This window comes from Stegodyphus dumicola, chromosome 8 (genome assembly GCF_044657685.1).
Source record: "Stegodyphus dumicola isolate Sdum_Otavi_A_Nest chromosome 8, ASM4465768v1".
In the NCBI taxonomy this organism is placed as follows: domain Eukaryota; kingdom Metazoa; phylum Arthropoda; class Arachnida; order Araneae; family Eresidae; genus Stegodyphus; species Stegodyphus dumicola.
Genome location: NC_140775.1, coordinates 138,724,596 through 138,744,821, shown reverse-complemented (window position 1 = coordinate 138,744,821; position 20,226 = coordinate 138,724,596). Strand labels below are relative to the sequence as shown.

The 20,226-nt window shown below is 35.7% G+C and overlaps 1 protein-coding gene across 1 annotated transcript; it reads right to left on the bottom strand.

Annotated features, from left to right (window-relative positions):
• Positions 1–9,171: 9,171 nt before the first annotated feature.
• LOC146995980 (uncharacterized) lies at positions 9,172–14,966 on the bottom strand. The gene is made up of 2 exons (XM_085822494.1): positions 12,751–14,966; positions 9,172–12,519 (listed from the first exon to the last, which is right to left on the bottom strand). Exons 1-2 carry the CDS (start codon positions 14,926–14,928, stop codon positions 10,006–10,008), a joined length of 4,692 nt encoding a protein of 1,563 aa, XP_085678620.1. The 5' UTR covers positions 14,929–14,966; the 3' UTR covers positions 9,172–10,005.
• Between the last annotated feature and the right edge of the window lie 5,260 nt (positions 14,967–20,226).

Below are 20,226 nucleotides of genomic sequence, written 5' to 3'. Positions count from 1 at the left end.
TATAGTGTCAAAGGCCCACCAGCGGCCAAAAACGGTAACGTCGCTGAACACTGGTAGTTCGGTCCGAGGTTCGAAATGGGCTGGCTGCATTGGTGTTTTCGTGGTTTTCTGCATGTGTAATGTGTATACGAGCCAGTTTCCCTTAAAAAGTCCTCCATGAAGGCATCCCTCCCTTAAGGCAGATAGCCCTCGAGTGCTTTGTCGTAATCTAATAAACCAAACCATATAGTGTCAAATGTTTAAAATGGATAATGTACATGTGAGCCATTGCTTGTTGTTCCAGTATGATTGAAGTGGTACTGCAACCCTCAGTAAGTTATTTCCCTGGCTTTGTTTCAGAATGCCATTATTATTATTATTATTATTATTGTTATTGTTATTAGAGAATTTACACTGGCTCTTCAAACCTTGGATGATACAACATTACGATTTTTTTAAAAAATTCTATATCAATATTTTTATTGATGTAAGATTATTTTACTGCAAGGTAGATGGCAAGAAGCCATAATAAGTTATGGCTATTATATGAAAGCATATGTATCTTTTTCACCTAAAGGAATGAGATGAATTTGTTACATCAGTCTAATAATTTGTCTCAGAAGACATCTAGTATCTATGAGAACGAGCAATCTGAACAGAAAAGTTTTTTTTCTTAACCTGTAGTTTATAGGGGGAAGAAATTGGCTTTCTTGAGTTTATTTTAAAATTTAAAAAATGTGAAAATGTTGGTTTTAGTAAATAGTTTTAAATTGTTATATATCTGTGTAGTTTATGCTGTTTTTCTTCATAGTATTTCTGTGAAATACTCTGAATTAAAAGTAAGTTGATTAAGTGGTTGTTGGCAAGTTGCTTTCATTACTTCTTCAGTAGAATGTCTTAGAAGGTACTCGGTACCTGGGAAAAGAACAAATGCCAATGAAAAGCACTGAATTTTTATTTAAAGTGGAAAGAAACTAATATTCTTAAATTTAAAATTTAAAAAACTTGAAAGGATTCATTAGTTTTAGTGAATAATTTTTTTAAATGTGAAAAAATTTCAGTTTTCTTTATAATTATTTCCACTGCAGAAGGCCATAAAAAGTCACAGATATGTTGGTAAGATCTATCCACAGATAAAATGTGAAAAGAAAATGTAAAAACATGGGACACAAAAAAAAAAAAAAAAATATGCTACTGGCCATCTAAAACCAACAGCATGAGAATAAAAACTATTAGAGTCATTTTTACTGAACTGTAAGATGCAAAGATAAATTGGTTATAGTTAAAGCCCATTCAACTTGCAGAACACGAAGAAATTACATCATCAATCACATATTTTGAGAACTCTCCTTGGTTGGCTTAAACCTCTTGGTAACTGCTTAAACATACCTCAGTATTGCAAAAAAAAAAATTTTTTTTTTTTGGATGTGTACATAGGCTATACTAGTCTAAAATTAATTTGGCATAGCTATGAATGGTGTATGCTGGTCCACTGTATGCTTTATGAATCATCAGCCAGATGTGTTTGATGCATGACAGCCAGATGTGTTTGATAGCATTTTACTAGTGTGGAAGAATGAGTGAATTAAGACTGCACTGAGATCTGATCGGTGTGAAGTACTGTTGAATGTTGCAGGCCATGTGTAGTCATGCACTGACCTGTTGAAACTTGGCTGCAGTCTCTTAGCTTTGAAGGTTAAGTGAGCCATATAGGCTCCAGAACTTAAGATATAAATTCAGTAACTATTGAATATGCTGGTAATGTATATTAAACAGATGCAGGAGTGTCAAAATAAGCCTCTTATGGGCCGTAGACATGGAGTTTCATTTATATAAGTGGTTTACTTAAAATTTTTATAATAATATCGAATATAAACACCAATACAATAATTGTATTTACCATACAATTTCTGATATAAGGAGAATTATTTTAGGTTAGATAATTATAGTTATTTAGCTGATTTTAAAATATTATTATTATTATTATTTTTACTTTAGATTTCCATTTCAGAAAAATGATTAATGATATCTTCACAGTTTAGCTGTTTGAGAGCATCCTTTTCTTTAGCAAGATTGTCTTTCCTACCCTGCTGAATTTCTTGAATAATTCTTGTTTTGAAACAAAAAAAGATCTCTCTCCTGTTGCTTTAATTATAGGCCTATTTAAGCAAATCTTGAATAATATTTCATTATAATAAAAAGAAGATGTGTTAATATTTTTTTAAATCTGCTGCATATTGTTTGGTCTCACACGTTCTGTTTCCTTGTCTTTAAAATTATTTTTCAGCTTGTCTAACTCTTCAGCAGAATGTCATTGAAGTAAACTTCTTTTTATTTCACTTGCATAGACCGATACCTTCTTTAAATTCTTTAAAAAAGTACTCAAACTATTTTGTTAATGTGTTTTTTTTGGGGGGGGGGTATCAATGTGCTACACTTTTATCAGAACATAGAATATGTTTATTTTAAAATCTGCGTGACCACTTAAGTTGATATCTTCATCTATTTAGTTTCCACCTTTTTTTGTGTGTGGGGTGTTCTTTTCTGAGTTTTAATGTAAAATTTGCTGTAGAATATTGCCAGTGCCTTACTTGACAAACATTATATCTTGGCAGCGAAAAGAACCTGTATTCCGTGAATATTCAGGAGATTCGAGTATAGTTTTATTATGAATATTTAACTTACAATTTTAATTATATAACTACAAATTCTAATTTTGTATCAATAGGAATTTTATTTAAATTGCTAGCATTAAATAACAAAAGTTTTCTCTTAAATTAATTTTTTTTTTCCTTCTAATATTATGTAGAGCTTTAGAATTTGTTGAATTGATGTTTCATTCTAGAGTAATTGTTTAGGGGAACATTTTGTTTTTAGAATAAGGGCTCTTGTTGAGGGAAGAAAATGACTAGAATTAATGGTTGATAAATTGGAATATCATAATTTATGATAAATGTTATAATTAAGGTGTGTAAGTTTTCTGTTACTTTCTTTAGTGGGGTCTGTTAATCACTTACAAGGTTCAACAGTACTTACATACATTCTGTTGCCAGTTTTTGACAAAGAAAATCAATAAATAGTGTGATTTGATGAAAGTAAAGGATAGCGTGACTACATAATACGCTCATAAGATAGCACCTTGATTTTATTTATATATTTTTACACAACTTGATTTTGTATATTTATGTCTTGATTAATACTGGGTTGGTTTAGCAATGAGTAATACAAGTTGTTTGATAAGCCAGTTTAGTATTTGTAACGAATATAAGTGAACTGATATTGCTTCGAAATTTCCATCGGAATGATTGGCACAAATTTCGAGCTTATATTTATTTCAATTTTTATATGCTGTGCCATAAACTTTTACCAGCTGATTAACTAAAAGAGCTATCTTTTCCTTCATCCACCAATGTTAGAGTGGATAAAACCACTAAATACAGGGAGTTTGATTCCAGATGAACGGGATGGCTGTATGGTTGGTTTTTCATAAGTTTTCCCCTTGTGTAACGTGAACACAAGTCAGTTTCCATTAGAACGTCCTCAACAAAGGTTTCTCAGCATTAGGCAGATTGTCCTTATTGCTTTTCCATATTCGAATAACCTAATCTGGTTGTTTAAACCTCCGCCAAAATGTTTGCAGGGATCTCCGCTAACTGTTATGGCCAGTGGGGAAGTACGTAAGTACTTGAATGCATGTTTTTCATTTTCTCGTAGCTTCGCTTAATTCACACATTTATAGAAATCGAGCACTGATCTAACAAAAATATTCTATTCTCAGCTGAAACAAAACAGCACACAACAACAAAAAAAAAAAAAAAAAGTGAAAGGAAGAAACTGGGTTGTATCACTACTGCAGTTTTGTTGGAGGTCCACTTTCTCGTAACGCAATAATATTACATCTCTTTCTAGGTGTTCAATCTACTCTTTTATTTGATGTCATTGCTTCTTGACTAAATATTAAAAATTTTTACAAAAATTCCTACTTGTAATTGCAGGGTATAAGAAACAGGTCCTCTTTCTACAGAACAAAGCATAATAATGTATTGTTTCAAGTGTAAACATGATGTCAGCTTCTACTGGCAGTTACTAACATTTGATTGGTTCTCAGAACAAGAACAGTGACTGGCCAGGAAAGCTAGACATTACAAACCACTTCATAACTGTGTTTTTTATTTATATTAAAGTACATATAACTTTTTTGTATTGCAAATAATTGAATTTTGTGTTTTGTATTGAATTCAGTAATGAATTGTCTTTAAAATGATATATACTAGTTTGCATTTTGCGAAACGTAACATTTTCTATAAGCATACAAAGTTCAAAAACATAAAAATTTCCAAAAGTGTCCACAATTTGGCCACCACTGTACATTAACCACACATTAAAACCATTTCAAAGTTAATATTAAAAACCAGTATCTCTTAAATACAGGAATACATTAAAATTTAGTCTTACTCGATTTTTAAAGGATCATATGCAATCAAAAGTCGTTAATCCGGACTCGTCGGAACTTCGGCGATTCCGGATTATAGATCATCAGTTTAAGATGGCATGCAGAAATTATAAAATTAAAAATATGAAACCGTAATTTATATAAAGAAAAATTATGATCTAAAGGGTATCAAAATTTACCCCCCCCAAAAAAAGCTTAATATTTATTTATTTACTTTATTAAACATTTCTTTTAATGTAAGTTGTTTAAGTTGCTTCGTTTTTTTATGTGATAATACATTCTCTTTAATTCTATAAACAGACATAATTTCTCGTTCAGTTACAAAGTTCCACTGTTCAAGTCCTATAATTGCTGTGTCTACCGACTAATTTGTCAATCGAAATTTTTTCGTTTTCAATAACCTCTGTCACTTTCTTCGCTATCGGAAGCGAATTATAATGACGAGGAATTTGATTTAAATCATATCAAAGACGGAGTACATCGAGATGAAATACTACATTTAGTAAGGAATTATAAGCCAAATAAAATAAAAACATCTGCCCTGAAGATAAGAATAGTGCTGGCAGATCAAGTTCCAATTCATTGCGCGCCGCGGCGTTAAAGGTAAACAAAGTTTAGATAAACAAAGGATATGCCTTTATCCATTTCTTGCAGCAATTCCACTTTTTGTTTAATGAACTTCGAAACATACTTTCGCTTTGTAGATCCTTTACATATTACTAAATATAAATCAGAAATTCTATTTGACATAATCGAAAGTTCAAGCTTACTTTTATAAAATTACTCTAACAGTTTGCAAAAAATAATAAGCCGTATCCAATTCGAAGATTAAGGAACAACGCAATCTGCAACATTAACTGAAATAGATAATTAGATAATTTTAGCTTAGCTTATACCGTCCGTTATACATTAAACGCGCACAAGCATATTCGCAGTCGTAAAAGTCTTACGCGCATGCTTCAATGCGACGCATGCGCAGAAAGTTTGCAGCTTTTAGGTCCGGATTATAGATCATTCCGGATTATGGGTGTCCGAATTAACGACTTTTGACTGTATTACTTCAGAACTATGAATATACTTCTCATGAAGAACATTAAAATAAGGGCACTCTAATAAAATGTGACGCTCCGAAAAAACGGAATTACAACAAACAGGTACACTCTTGACTTTTAGAAGGTGTGTTGGTTAAGAATGACCAATAATGAGACGAGTTAACAAGACTTCCTCTCTCCGGTTTCTATTACCCTCCCAATATTCTACTCTAGGTTTAATGTTTCTCATGTTATGGAGCTGAATGTCCCAGAGTTGTTGTCACTTACACAGGATCTTCTACTTGATGATAATGTTGATATCTCTGGAAGGAATAAGCCGATTGCACATTTCAACAAGAGACTTTGCTGTGATGTCTGCCAGCTCATTACATTTTCTACATGTTCGAACACAGCAGTAAAGAATTTTATATCTGCGGTGTTTAAAATTTAACTTCAGAACTTTAACAACCACAGGATTCTGGATGTCGGAAAATGTTTCTAAAGCTTTAAGTGCACTGAACAAATTCCTATAAATAATAAACTTTCTCTGGCATAGCTTACATATCAAAGAAAGTGCCTAGTATATAGCAGTTAATTTAGAGGTCAAAAGTGAGCAAATATCATGCAAACGGATGCTCTTCATATGATTATCAATCACAAAACAAGCTCCAATATAATTAATTCTTTTTGAACTATCTGTATATACAGGAATGTACTTAATGTCAAATTTAAGGTTCTTCGGAGGATCACTGATCAGTAACAAAGTGTGTCAGTAAAACAGTTCCTCTTTAGCTCAAAGATGGTAAAATCGTTGTTAATGAATCCGATTTGGGAGAGGTGAAGGCAATGGGAAATGTTTCCGAGTGTCGCTTGCAGAGCTACCCCTAGGGTTTTTAGGGTCCGGGGAAAACTGAAGATTTCACGCCCCTCTTGTTTGCCAAGAATGAGAAACATTTCATTCTATAAAATTCTTAACATCAGTTCAGCGCTCCCTGGATGCTGCGCGTGATAACAGATGTTTCCCCTTTAGCTACCTACGCCCTGGTCGCTTGGCAGAAAGAAATGCTGCTTGGTAATTACTGCCACTAGGAATGGTAGTAAGTCTCACCAGTAGTATTTGCAATTTCTTCCGTGGTACTAATCACTCAGCTTTTTCTAGAAAGGAAAGTGAGTGGTCTTTATATACATTTCACATGCCTTTGCTATACGCGTTTACTTGGCGCATTGAGTGTTACAGATGACACTTGGGATATATATGATTCTCTTTGACTTTGCCTCTTACTTTTCTTGCGTTTCCTTTGGCCTTTTTGAAATCTGTGATGCTTGAGAAAGTAAGGTATCTAAAAAAAATTCCTCAGGTTTTTATACTCTGTTGCCTTAAAATCAACGGTTCCACCATGGTGTTGAGCATTTAGGAACAATTCTTGGTATTACAAGGATAGAGTTTGTAGCTACTTGGAATTAGTAGCTTTCATTGCTTCATCGATAGGCGCATTGTTCACCATTTCCTCCCCGATATCTGTATACGACGAAAGAAGATCCTCTTTGAATGGGAAACTTCCTGTAAAAGTTACAGATATAGATAAGTGATCAATGTAATACGGGTCATTTCTCACGTTAAAAGAGCAATGTGCTAGAAGGCATGACAAACAAATGACAAGACTGCCTGAAAAGTTTGTGTAGGATGATGGAAGCAGATGTGCTGCCCATTGTTCAACAAGCATAATAAATGAGCTTCCATCGTTTTTCGATCCGTCTCCTTCGTGAATTTAGATCCTTATTTTCCCAAAGAGGGATGCAAATATCAAAGTCTTCTATAAAATTAAAAAGCTCAGACAGCTGTCTATGAGATCACCCAAATCTCGTTGATCATTTGGAGGTAAATAGGCAGAACAAACTGAAAACAAAATTAATTAGTATTGTGACAGCTTGGAGGCATGTTGTCAAACGAAGAGCACTTAACGGATAGTCAAGTGAGGCGAGGAGACCTACACTTCCATTGACACGCTTACCTACAGAATTATCCTTTCTAGTAAAAGACTAGCTCCCAAACTTGAACTTGCTTGTTGCTCAAGTTTTCACATAGTTTTCTGTACTGCCAAGCGCATAGGATGATGGTCATCGATCACATCCTTGATGTTAAGAGATCTCGTGGAAGCCATGACAGTTCCATGAAATTGTGATGGTCATCATGAGTGGTGCTTGTTTTTCCGGTGCTGTGCTTTTGGTTTTCCCTGGTTAGGTGTTTAGAAACTTCCATATTGGTATTTAAATGTTCCGAACGCATGCTCCCAAAAGAGCTCAGGCTTTGAGTTATGAGAGTTTTTTGAATTTTCTCTTGTTCTTTATTTCCATACCGTATTTTCCCCCATAACTGCATTAATTTTTGTTGATAATGGGGTTTGATTTACATTTGTAATTTAGACTATTGCTGGTTTAGGAGGAGGTTTTGGTTTGACACAATACTGTTTAGTTGTCTACTGCCCAAGAGTAGGTTGACAACACTTGCATAGGATATGTTACATCGTGATTGAGTATTATTTACTATTTCTCTTCATCTGTATAATTTCACTGCTTGGATTTATTTTTCTGTTCCCCAGTTTGGATAAGATCTCGAAAATGCTTGAAGTTTGTGCGCAGTACCCCAGCAATACAACTTTTATTATCGTGGCCAACCACAGAACAGCGAACACATGTTACACTGCCACAATAGGATATTATGGCCTAAGCGCTGGCACTGGAAGTACCGCATTAGGTTATGAAAGTACGTTCTTATGGGATAGTTCAAGAACCCAGCCTTTATGCTTTTTGTGAGATCAGGCAAGTTGAAGATAAGGATCACTGTTTTGTATTATTCAACTGGCCTTTCTTTCATATTTTTGATTCACTTGACATTCTGCTCTAATAGTTCGCTGAAAATTTCTTTCTCTGCAATGCGAAAGAAATCAAGTTTTGAAATCGAGAAATTAAGAGGTTTATTCCAGGGGTTAACCTGTTCCATAGTAGTCATTTTCAGAAAATGTGAAAATTGTTTAGAAGCTGATTGACAAGCAAGTCACCAGAACGAAGTTTCTTCACTTCAGTCTCTCCTTGATAAGCTTGTATATAAATAACGACGGCGGTGTTTATAAATCATCTGATCGACTGGTGATGACAAGAAAACGATCAGAAGATTGGTCTGGTACACTTTCTACTGGTTCTGTTCTTGGTTTCTTTGTCTGTTGTAATTTGAAATTAGTTTTGGGATCCATATTTAAAAAATAAGAGAAATTCGGGTCCGGTGGCTGCATCCACTATGTAGCCCAACAAGGAAACTCAAATCCCTGCTGCAGAGCTAGTCGTGTCCCTCCACATTCTGAAGCCTCAGCTTTCCCGAACTAGTGACTAGCCGATAGGCACTAGCAAGGACAGCTAAATGTCTCCCGTTTGGACTGAAGCAGAGGTTAAAGCAGGATGTTGTAGATAGGACCTCGCTCCTCCACTACCATGACCTTCCTTTCCAGCCGTAAGGGCGTTCAAGCACGGTAGACGCGCAGGCACTTTTCTCACCATGGTAAGTCAGGAATAAAAGTTTAGTAATAGCATTTAGCAGTAAATCCGATCTTCCGAAGAAGAAACCACAATGGAGGAAAGGAGTATAAAATGAAAGCAAAGAGCATGGGAAAGGGAAAAGAATGTTGAAACTAAATAACGTTTGCATAATCCGAGTTCAGAAAACAAAACATTTATTTTACATATTTTAAAGAAATAACGTTCTGAAACAACATGTTTCATCTACACAATCAATCGACGCTCTCACCAGAGCATTACGCCATCAAACTTGGCACACATCCAAAAGTTCAAATTGAAGAATTACAGAAGCGTTGTTGCCACACAAGAAAAGACATATAGTTACAGCTTCCCACAATAATAAAACAAAAACACACTTTTGAAAAATAGACAATAATAATAAAAAAATAGTAATAATAAAATTCTTAACAATATTTTCTCGATTATGCAACATCCTCCCCCCTTTTTGAGTCAGTGGCAAACGACTCAAAAACATATGTTATCCTATTAAAAAGGTCTAGTACATTAGGTTTCTTAACAAGCCGTCCTGACGACGTAAATTTCTGTTTTATATGCTGTACGTCAGTCTGATCGTTTTTCTTATCATCGTTAACGTTAGGCTCTTCAACTAAATAATTTTCACTTAGTTGTATCTCTAGTGGATAAATACGCTGAACGGGCCTTATGAAAATCCCATTCTGAGTTTTTAGTTTAACTGTTCGAACTTTGCCATCCCGACCAGGAATTTTCTCTATAATTTTACCCAAAGGCCAATACAAGCGTTTTTTGAAATCATCGCCTATTAAGACTATCTCCCCAATTTTAGGCAACCGGGTTACTTTATTTTGTGGTTGTTTCATTATTAATTGCCCCAAATATTCTTTTCGGAAGCGGTTCCTTAAATCTTTAAGAAGTTTTGTGCGGTATTTAATTCTTCTCAAAAAATGCTGAGAGTCAATTTTATCTATATCTGCTACATTCGAAGTACAATTTTCAATTAAAAACATTGACGGAGTTAAAAGGGATAGCATCTTCAGAGTTCTCCGAAATATATGTTAAAGGTCGAGAATTAATTACCGACTCACAATCGCAAATTAAGGTTTCCAGTTCTTCATAAGATAAAACCGATTTTCCCAAAGAACGTCTTAAAAGTTCTTTAACCATGCGAACTAGCCGTTCCCACCAACCTCCCCACCAGGAGGCTGTTGGTGGATTGAATTTCCATACTATTCTCTTTATTTTTGCCTCATTCTCTATTATGTCCCAGTTAAGTTTAGACATTTCGTTATACGTTCCTCGGAAGTTACTCCCATTGTCAGAATAAATGGTTCGTGGTCTGCCACGTCTGGCTATGAATCGTCTTAAAGCCAAAAGAAAAGATTCTATTGATAACGAAGTCACCAGTTCTAGATGGATTGCCCTGTACACAGCGCATGTGAAGAGTGCCATCCAAACCTTCTTACCGTTTTTCAAAAACAATGGGCCAGCTAAATCTACTCCCAAAATTTCAAAAGCCCTATAATCTCCTACGCGATCTTCAGGAAGAGGAGTCACTTCGCAAGACATCGGTTTCGCTTTATATCGTTGACATATTACACACCCTTTTAACACATTACGCACAGTTTTACGTTGTTTTAGTATCCAGAATCTTTCTCTTAAAATAGATTGAAGCATTTGAGTTCCAGCATGACAATGTTTCTTATGAACTGACTCAATTAACAATGTAGTAAAGATACATTTACTCGGTAACAAAATTGGTGTTAAAAATTCAGAATTGTCTTTGCGTTCCAATATTCTAGTTTTAACTCTTATAATTTTTTCATTATCAATGAATACATCAAGTGGATTAAGAGCTCCAATGTCAGGGAAATTTGAGCTTTGAACCAACCGAATCAAAACTTTTTCGGAATTTATGATTTCAGCAACAGTTAGTTTAGATTCTTTACACAAATTTGACTTCTTCCTACAGTTAGAAATAAAACGTAACACCCAACCGGTTACACGAATCATTTTTTCATAATCAGAAACTCTTTTTGCATACCAAGGAGTGGTATCCTCTGAAAAGTTAACATTAATAAGTTTTACCTTCCTCTTTTCCAAGTCAGCTTCGCTCGGCTGACAAACAATATTGGTAGGCCAAAATTCAGGGCTTTCTCTTAGCCAGAGAGGTCCCTTAAACCACTCCGAGTTAATCATTTGTTTAGCAGAGCAACCTCGAGATAACACATCTGCTGGGTTCATATTACCAGGCACATGCCTCCATGATTCAGGTTTTGTCAACTTAGTAATTTCTTTAACACGGTTGCTTACAAAGTTTGACCAATTACCAGGATTTCTGATCCACCATAATGCGACTGTGGAATCACACCATAAAATTACATTTATATCAAAATCATTAAGAGCTTTACAAACAGAATATAATAATCGGGATCCAATGCAACAGGACATTAATTCCAATCTAGGAATCGTCAAATTCTTAATAGGAGCTACTCTAGATTTTGCTCTTAAGAGAGTAATTTTTACACTGCATGAATCAACACTTCTCGCGAAAATACATCCTGCATAAGCATATTTGCAGGCATCGACAAATACATGCAATTCAACTGTTGCAAAGGTTCCAATGAATCGGGGTATTGCCACATTTTTCAACAAAAGTATATCAGATAACCACACAAAAAATTTACTTACAAAATCATGAGGAAATACCTCGTCCCAAGAAAATTTCAACTTCCATGTTTCTTGTAACAAAAGTTTTGGAAGCAAAGTTATTGGTGCAAGTATTCCAATTGGATCAAAAATTGATTGTACAATAGACAGAATCAGTCTCTTAGTTACCTTAGTATCACAAGTTATCATATTTACATTTATATTACACCTTAAAGTATCATTGTCTAAATTCCACAATATTCCTAAAAGAGGTGTGTCCCCAGAATGTTTTGTAATATATTTGGAAGCAACATTCCTCTCCCATCCCCTTAAATTAAATCTGCCTCTCGACATAAGACTTTTGGCCTTTTGAATTAAATCCTCTTGTTTCTCAATATTGTAAACACCCGTAATACAATTATCTACATAGAACGAATTTTTTAATTTGTCAGCCACATCTAAAAAGTCAGATGGACAATTATTCAAGAGATATTTAATAGACGCACCTAGTAGATAAGGGCTGCAGGAAACCCCAAAAACTACTCTGCAGTGCCTATACACTATTTCTCCCTCATCACTTGGATAGAAAAATCGCAAGTAATCTCTATCCTTCGGAGAAATTCCTAACTGCAAGAATGCTTTCTCTATGTCTGCACTCAGACCAATAGGAAAAAATCTCATTCTGTCTAAAATATCAGGGACTAATTCTATTAAATTAGGTCCTTTCAATAAACACTGATTCAAAGATGGTTTTCCCTTTTCACAAGATGAAGCATCAAAAACGGGTCTTACCTTAGTGCTTTCACTATTCATCTTAATAACCGGTCTGTGTGGTAAAAAGTGGCATTTATTGTTTAATTCCTTTTCCGGAACGCCCACCAGCGGCCGAGCGGTAAAGACGCTGAACACTGGTAGTTCGGCCTGAGGTTCGAATCCCGCGAACGGGCTGGCTGCATGGGCGTTTTCGTGGTTTTCCCCATGTGTAACGTGTATACGAGCCAGTTTCCCTTAGAAAGTCCTCCACGAAAGGCATCCCTCACTTTAGGCAGATAGCCCTTGTGTGCTTTGCCATAATTAAATACACCAAAACACCTTTTCCGGAACCTTTTCTATAATATTTAAATTTTCCCACTCTCTAAACACTTCTTGATATTCCTTCAAAGAATTATTTTCTTTTGCCCTCTTTATCATTTTTTGATGACGTGTCAAAGCAATGCTTTTATTATCTGATAAATTGGTAGATTCGCATTTCCAGGGTAATTCTAATTCATATCTACCATCGGGCCGAATAGATAATTTATTCTGAAAATCAATCTCGTAGTCGCAATGAAGATTTTTCGTTTTACTATTTTCCGTCGGGTCGGAAATACCCAAAACTTCAAGCTCCCATAAAGATTTCAAAGAAGCATTATTTACATGCAAGGAAAGACTTATTAGGGCATTATCCCTGACAGTATCATTTTCTTTACCCATAACCGTCCAACCCAGTTTTGTTTTGACTGCAGTTAAACCAGAGGGTAATTCTAGGTATTCGTCAGTTAACAGTTTACCAATGACATCTGCACCTATCAATAAATCAATTTCACTTTCCTCGCAAAATGTGTCACTGACCTCAATTTTCCTGCTTTTCAATTCCTCTATAATCTGAGCATTCTTGATTGTTGGAACAAATCCACATATCTTTTTTTCAGAAAAAGCTTCAAAACAACACCTAAAAGTGTTATCTAAACTGCTTATGTCAATAGCAAAAACAGAATGGGTTACAGGCGCAGTTTCCCTCCCCCCAAACAAACCATGAATTACTTTCTCCTGTCGAATAGGATCAGCCTTCATTCGCTTCATAATTTTCTCCCCAACGTATGATCGTTGGGATCCCGAATCCAAGAGAATTCTAATTTTTCTCTCTCGATCTTTAACTTTAATTAGAACACATAAAGTTTGCAAATAAACTTTCTCGCTCTTACTGTTATTAGAAAGGGAAACATCCAACTTAGAGTCATTTTGTTTTACAGAACTAACATTCTGAGGACACATAAATTTTATATGATCACAACTGCAAATGGGGCATTTAATATTGGCTTTACATTGGTTTTTTAAATGGCCAATTCTTAAACATGAAAAACAAACACCTTTCTTTTGTACAAGTTGCCTCTTTTCATTTAAGCTCATATTTTCAGCTTTAAAACACTTAGCACTCATATGAGGCTTACCACAAAATATACAAACATTTTGCTTACCTTTACTGGTTTCATTTGTACTTACCAGCGCGGCAGCTGTTGCTAAATCTGAATTACCTGAAATAACATTTTTATTAAGACGCTTAACAGAATGAGTAAATCCTGATTGTGCTAATCTAATCATTTCTTCCGATTCTACTTCATGCCTTAAAAAACACATTAGTTTTTCAAGCGTTCTTTCAGAACTCTTTTCCTGTCCCTGTTCAGAAGTTCGACTCCGCTCCCAGGCACGTAGAATATTCTCAGGTAGGCACGACTCCACTAAAGGTCCCAAGAAATCAGCAAACTTTTCCTTGGTGCGTCCTAAGCTTTCCAGCGCTCGTAATTTACTTTCTATACTATCATAAAGTACTCCTAAGTCCGACGCCGTTCTGCCTGTTGTAGCATTCTTTGTAACAAGCCCAAGCAAATCTCTTACATAGATCTGCACCAGAAGGTCTTCTCTACCAAATCTTTCTTTCAGCTGCTCGATAGCTTTAGGATAATTCGCGGCGGTAACAGGAAAACTGTTCAAAAGTTGAGCTGCCTTTGAGCCAGGTACTGCACTTTGCACTAAGTACAAAAATTTATCTTCCGGCACAATATCCGCATCTTCATGAATTTTGGAGAATTGGCTCCAAAAGCCTAAAAATTCTCTTGCATCTCCAGAAAATTTTTTCAGTTCAAGTTTAGGAAGTTTGAACTTCCTGTTTTTATTTTCTTTAGGATCCGAAATCGAAACTGAAGCCATATCTGTAGTAACATTCATCGAATTCAATTGTCCGATTTTATTCTGAAGTTTCACCTTTAAAGCTATAAAGGAATCTCTGTATCCTTCAGCCGTATTAAATTCATTTTCAAAATCAGCTTCCTTGGTTTGTTCTAAAACACTGCTTTGAGTACTGTCCAAGCGTTCAAATTTGTCAATTAGTTGTCCCAACAACACTTGCAATCTCTCAGGATCCGTACAAGTAGGCAATTCTTCTTCCACAATCTTCGTAGTTAACGTAAACGAAGTACGTTCACTTTTACGTTTTGCCTTTAACAACTCCATTTTAACAAAACGCCTAAATCAAAACTACTCGAAATCACACAAACGTCCTGTCAAACGGACGCCAAACTTTTATGTTGAAACTAAATAACGTTTGCATAATCCCAGTTCAGAAAACAAAACATTTATTTTACATATTTTAAAGAAATAACGTTCTGAAACAACATGTTTCATCTACACAATCAATCGACGCTCTCACCAGAGCATTACGCCATCAAACTTGGCACACATCCAAAAGTTCAAATTGAAGAATTACAGAAGCGTTGTTGCCACACAAGAAAAGACATATAGTTACAGCTTCCCACTATAATAAAACAAAAACACACTTTTGAAAAATAGACAATAATAATAAAAAATAGTAATAATAAAATTCTTAACAATATTTTCTCGATTATGCAACAAGAAGATAGATCACGGGGACTTAAGTATCGTGACACCCGTCTTATAAAGATTATTCCTTGAAAAGCTAGGGTACCTCGGAATTGCCACATCCTACTCAAACAGTGAGTCCTTGAGAACCCTCCATGGAGGCATGCCTCCCATAAGCAGATATCCTCGAGTTCTTCGACATAATCGATTAATCCAATATAATATTGTTGAGTGCGTACGGGTTCGTTACGAAATGAATGCACAAGACCGATGAAAAATCAACAAAATTTATTATTATCACTACAAAAATGCTTAAATCTCCTCAGATATTCGTGCAGTATTATAATATCTCACAGTAGTTATCTTTTGACTACTTAAACGTTCAAGAGAACTTAATTCAAAACAGCTAAAGAAAGCTAATCCGCGAATTCGCTACAATCAACGAGAGCAGTTTTCTGATCAAACTCTTAAAACAACAACAAACTAAGTGACTACTACGAACTGAGAGGTTTTCCTCCTTTTATAAGATTTTAAAATCGCGCGCGAGAATTTTCTAGTACTTTCTCGAAATCAAAAAGAGATATTTATTAAATGTTAAATGCACGCGCTCTTGTATTTTCAATTTTTCGGCTTAGCTTTCTTTTAATATTCGTCACGCGCTGCACTGCGCGGGAAATAAAACCATTTAATTTACAATTCAACTAACATAAGCTATTTAAATACCAAATCCGTAACACTGCTCCCTTCCCAAGGACTGCACGTCCCGGGCAGTACAATCCCTGGACAGGAAGTCAAACTTATAACTGAGGCATAAATGCAACTAAGGCATAAACATTACATTACAATATCAAATAACATGAACAAAAGTATCTGTCGTCCAAGAACATGTCGAACAACAAATTGATGACAGAGTTTCTGCAGTCGCCAGAGAAGTGGATACTTTAAAGAAATTCGTAGCGACGGCAGGGAGCAATTCGGATGGTTTTAAATTTCTACCCATGCCTACTCGTTCCTTTCTGAAGCTATGTACATATGATGGGAAGACTTCCCGGCAAGTATATAAGACGCAATTTCTATAGTGGCGGAAGCGAATGGATGGGAAGAATAAGGCCTGTCATCTTGCCGCTTCTTTGAGAGCACACGCAGCGGATATCCTGCTGACTCTTCCCGAAAACCAGAGATTAGACTTTGAAGCTTTATCCGGCGCATTGGAGCTGCGCTTTGGAGAGAAGTGTTTAAAAGACTACAGCAGGCTTCAACTAAAATCCCGTCAGCAGAAGTCCACCGAAACACTTCAGGAGCTCGCCACGGATGTTGAAATGTTGTCACATCACGCCTTTTCGGGGTGCCCGACAGAAACAAGAGAAATCCTGTCGCTGCAATATTTTATCGATGGCATCCGGGATCCCGAAATATAGAAGGCTCAGCGAATGGCGGATAAAGATGTAAAAAGCGCTCTGTTGTACGCCGTGAAATTGGAGGCAGCCCAGCAAGTAACTCGTAGAGATCGCTACCCAGTCAGAGCTGCGCGAGTCCACGAGCCAGTAGATCAACTAATGGCTCGTTTAGATGATTTAGCTAGAGAAGTCAATGCTTTGATACGGAGTAGGAATGAGAACAAAGTGGCTGTAAGGTGTTGGAAATGCGGTATTGAAGGGCACATACGACGGCATTGCAGAACACCCCAGGGCACAGATAATAAAACGGATGATTTGACAAGACCAGTGAATGCCTTGACACGGAATATTGGTGAGAAGAAACCAACCCTAAATTGCTGGAACTGCGGCGTTGAAGGCCACATACAAAGGAACTGCAGAACACCCCAGAGCACGGAAAATAAGAGAGGCGGGTTAAACAGACAACTAAATGCCATGGGACGGAAAAGATGTGACAAGAAACCAAAGTGCTGGTACTATGAAGCTGAAGGCCACGTCCGGAAGAATTGCAGAATACCCCAAGTTACGGAAAATAAGATCATTTCCCAGCAACGACGCAGGAACAAATTAATAGCCATATCGAGGAACGGAGGTTGCCAGAGAATGATAAACCTTGTTTTAAAGCGCTCAAGATTTCTACAGTGGCAACAGTAGCGGACTGTCCATCAATGGGCACATTGATGGAAATCCTTGCAATATGATCATTGACACAGGAGCTAATGTTACCATCATTGGGAGAGATTTAGCTCAACGGATTAAAGATAAACTTATTTGGACGCCATCCTGTGTTACCCTTCAGACTCCATCGGGTGATAAGATTGACATAGCTGGTAAGTTAAACGTGAACATCATGTTTGGAAGTGCCGCCTACCATCACGCGTCATATGTGGCGGATATTACAGATCCATGCATACTCGGATTGGACTTTTTAAGGAAATACAATTTTTCCTTAGACTTCAAAAACAACAAACTGCTGTCGACATCTGAGGACACGACTATCCATCGTCAGAAGGGATCCTCACCTGGAACCGCCTACGCCTTGTCTGAAAGACCCAGCTCAGAAAGCTGCCGAAATCATACTAGGGTCGAAGAGAAACATCAGACTACCGGCTATTCTTCATCCGAGATGCTCTTCGGTCCAGACCTTCGTCAGCCTTGTGACCGCCTGTTTGGTCGCCCTACGGATGCGCCTTCATCGCCTGAAGAATACATCCAAGATGTCCAGGCCCGGTTTGAGGTGATGCACCGTTCTGCACGAGAGCGAGTTAACTTGGCGACGGAGAAGATGAAGACCCGCTACGACACAAGAGCTACTGAACATCAATCCCACTTCTGACACCAAAAATTGTTGCATGCGTACGGGTTCGTTACGAAATGAATGCACAAGACCAATGAAAAGTCAACAAAATTTATTATTATCACAACAAAAATGCTTAAATCTCCTCAGATATTCGTGCAGTATTATAATATCTCACAGTAGTTATTTTTTGACTACTCAAACGTTCAAGAGAACTTAATTCAAAACAGCTAAAGAAAGCTAATCCGCGAATTCGCTACAATCAACAAGAGCAGTTTTCTAAACAAACTCTTAAAACAACAACAAACTAAGTAACTACTACGAACTGAGAGGTTTTCCTCCTTTTATAAGATTTTAAAATCGCGCGCGAGAATTTTCTAGTACTTTCTCGAAATCAAAAAGAGATATTTATTAAATGTTACATGCACGCGCTCTTGTATTTTCAATTTTCCGGCTTAGTTTTCTTTTAATATTCGTCACGCGCTGCACTGCGCGGGAAATAAAACCATTTAATTTACAATTCAACTAACATAAGCTATTTAAATACTAAATCCGTAACAATATGATTTTCAAGAGGCGTCTTTTAAATAGCTTTTAACCGAGACTCGACAGTAGTTTTCCTGACTATTACGCTCTGTCAATGGTATTGCGCATAAGCATTTGCTTTCAGAATTACATCAGTTAGAAACAAAAATACTTTTTAGAAATCTGAATTCAAAGGATCATTTCTATGTACAAAATGAAGCTTTTTTTTTTTTTTTAAAAAAAAAAAAAAAAAAAAAAAAAAGGTTTGCTGGTGTAAACCGTTCTGAAGTGAAATGTAGTTGTATGTTTTAAAAATTATTTTGCGTGAAACTGAATTTTAAAAACTGACAATTTTAAAAATTAATACAGATGTGCAGTATAACGAGTAAGATGCTTCGAAAAAAAATTCCATTCTTCAAAGTTGAAACAATTATTTTTAAAGTCGCTCAAAAAGCAAAATCTTACAAAAAATAAACAAAAATAAAACGGAACCAAAATCTGCCGAGCAGCCATCGCAACATGACTACGGTACAATAAAGTTAAAAAAAAAATTAAATGTATTTGAAAGAGCAAAACTTTTCATTTTCTCAAAAAGAGTTTTTTCAGTATTTAGGTACATAGTTATAAAATTCTATCCTTAAATTTTGTTTTATAGTTTACTCACCTAAATGTTTCGAGTGAATCTATTTAAATGTTACTCCAACCAGAAATAAATTATTGAGGCACTGAATTTGTTTAAAAATATGGTACATTTTGTTCCAGTTATCCAATTTTCTTGAATTAAAATATTTCTTAAAGATTTTTTAGCTCTACATGTTAACAAAAACTGGCTTATTCAAAATTTCTGAATAAATTTGTAACTATATGCAAATTCGAAGTGAAGAAAGAATTAAATAAAAAGAAATGCATGAAAAGATATATAAATGTATAAAAAATATCAGCACTTAAATATGATCATAAACCTGAAAACCATCACATCAAGGACATTCTCCCAAAAATATAAGGTCAATTTAAAGCTTTACTTCAACAAAATAATAATGATTGCCGTGTGTGTTTTCTTGAGCTCTGATTTTCAGCTTTATTTTGCGGTAATTAATGCGTGTAAACTATTTATTATGTATAATTTTGTTTGTGCAAGTACTCTGCTTTATATTTGTGTAATATGTTTCAAGTTGAAAGAAGTATTTTTAATTTTACGGCTCTTGCAAGATTTCGGTACAGTTAAGTCTAGCACGACGGTTTGTCTACATCTTTGAGAAGTGCTACGAAGTAAAGGGGTGCTAAAAATGGACGAAGAGGACGATGATGCGTTTTATAGTGCGCTATGATATGTTGCTATGATAAACTTGAAACGGCTATTGAAGTCAACGTGTAATATGAACCAGAATATTCGTGAAGAAGCAAGGCATGCAGTGTGTGAGTTAAAGTGTTTGATTTCTAAAAGTTTTGAACGTATTAAGTCATTGATGCCAATGATAAGTTACGGAGCGCCTATAATTCAAAACCATGTGCACTGCGCAAATAATAATAAAAAGGGGGCAGTTCTATATCTCCCGTTCTATTTGGCCGATTGACAAAATTCAAATTGCGTTTTTCTTATCTCGAAAGCGCAACTTAGAATATATATTACATTTATATATAGCACTATTTTAACATAGGTATTTTGACACAAAA

Bases quoted from the DNA above. Each gene is read 5' to 3' on its own strand.
- LOC146995980 (XM_085822494.1), bottom strand. From the start codon at position 14,928: ATGGAGTTGTTAAAGGCAAAACGTAAAAGTGAACGTACTTCGTTTACG. The intron at 12,520-12,750 runs GTGTTTTGGTGT...GTTCCGGAAAAG, and splicing joins TAGAAAAGGTTCCGGAAAAG to GAATTAAACAATAAATGCCA.